At 65.9% G+C, this 457-nt stretch overlaps 1 protein-coding gene across 1 annotated transcript in view; it reads right to left on the bottom strand.

Annotated features, from left to right (window-relative positions):
* Positions 1-221, bottom strand: part of LOC111734439 (ellis-van Creveld syndrome protein-like) — an 879-nt gene extending 658 nt beyond the window's left edge. The window contains exon 1 of the mRNA XM_023526597.1: positions 8-221. Within this exon, the coding sequence (XP_023382365.1) occupies positions 8-158 (151 nt within the window). The 5' untranslated portion in view covers positions 159-221. The remainder of the gene's footprint in view (positions 1-7) is intronic.
* Positions 222-457: the final 236 nt, after the last annotated feature.

Raw genomic sequence — 457 nt, 5'->3', positions numbered from 1 at the left:
CAGAAGGCCTTGTGCTGCTGTGTCAGCAGCTCCTCCTTCTGCGGCCCCGACAGCTTCCTCTCCACGGTCAGCAGCTCCAGGCTCTGGGCGGTGGCAGCCAGGCGGCACCTGGTCTCCTCCTGGATTTGCAGCTTCAGCGATTCGATCATCTTCGCCATGTGCGCCCGGCCCAGGGTCCTCTCCAGGGTGTCCTAGGGAGAGCAGCACACTGGACGTTACGTTGGGATGTCCTGGGTCAGCGCCCGGCCACGAGGGTCCGCTGGCGCTCACCGGTTCCGTCCTGGCGCCCCCACCTCCCTGCGGGCAGAGCAGACGAAGCGGCTCCCCTTCGAGCCTCCGGTGTCTGATCCTCAGACAGGGACCCTGTCGTCGCTCACGGGGACGTGGATGACACGTGCCAAGAGCTTCGGACATACGGAGTGCCCCGCAGAGGCCTGCTCCTCCGGGAAGGAATTTG

The sequence above is a fragment of the Pteropus vampyrus genome, unplaced genomic scaffold, assembly GCF_000151845.1.
Source record: "Pteropus vampyrus isolate Shadow unplaced genomic scaffold, Pvam_2.0 Scaffold1257, whole genome shotgun sequence".
Lineage (NCBI taxonomy): Eukaryota > Metazoa > Chordata > Mammalia > Chiroptera > Pteropodidae > Pteropus > Pteropus vampyrus.
The sequence above is the reverse complement of the archived record's forward strand: the minus strand, read 5'-3'. Positions and strand labels throughout refer to the sequence as shown.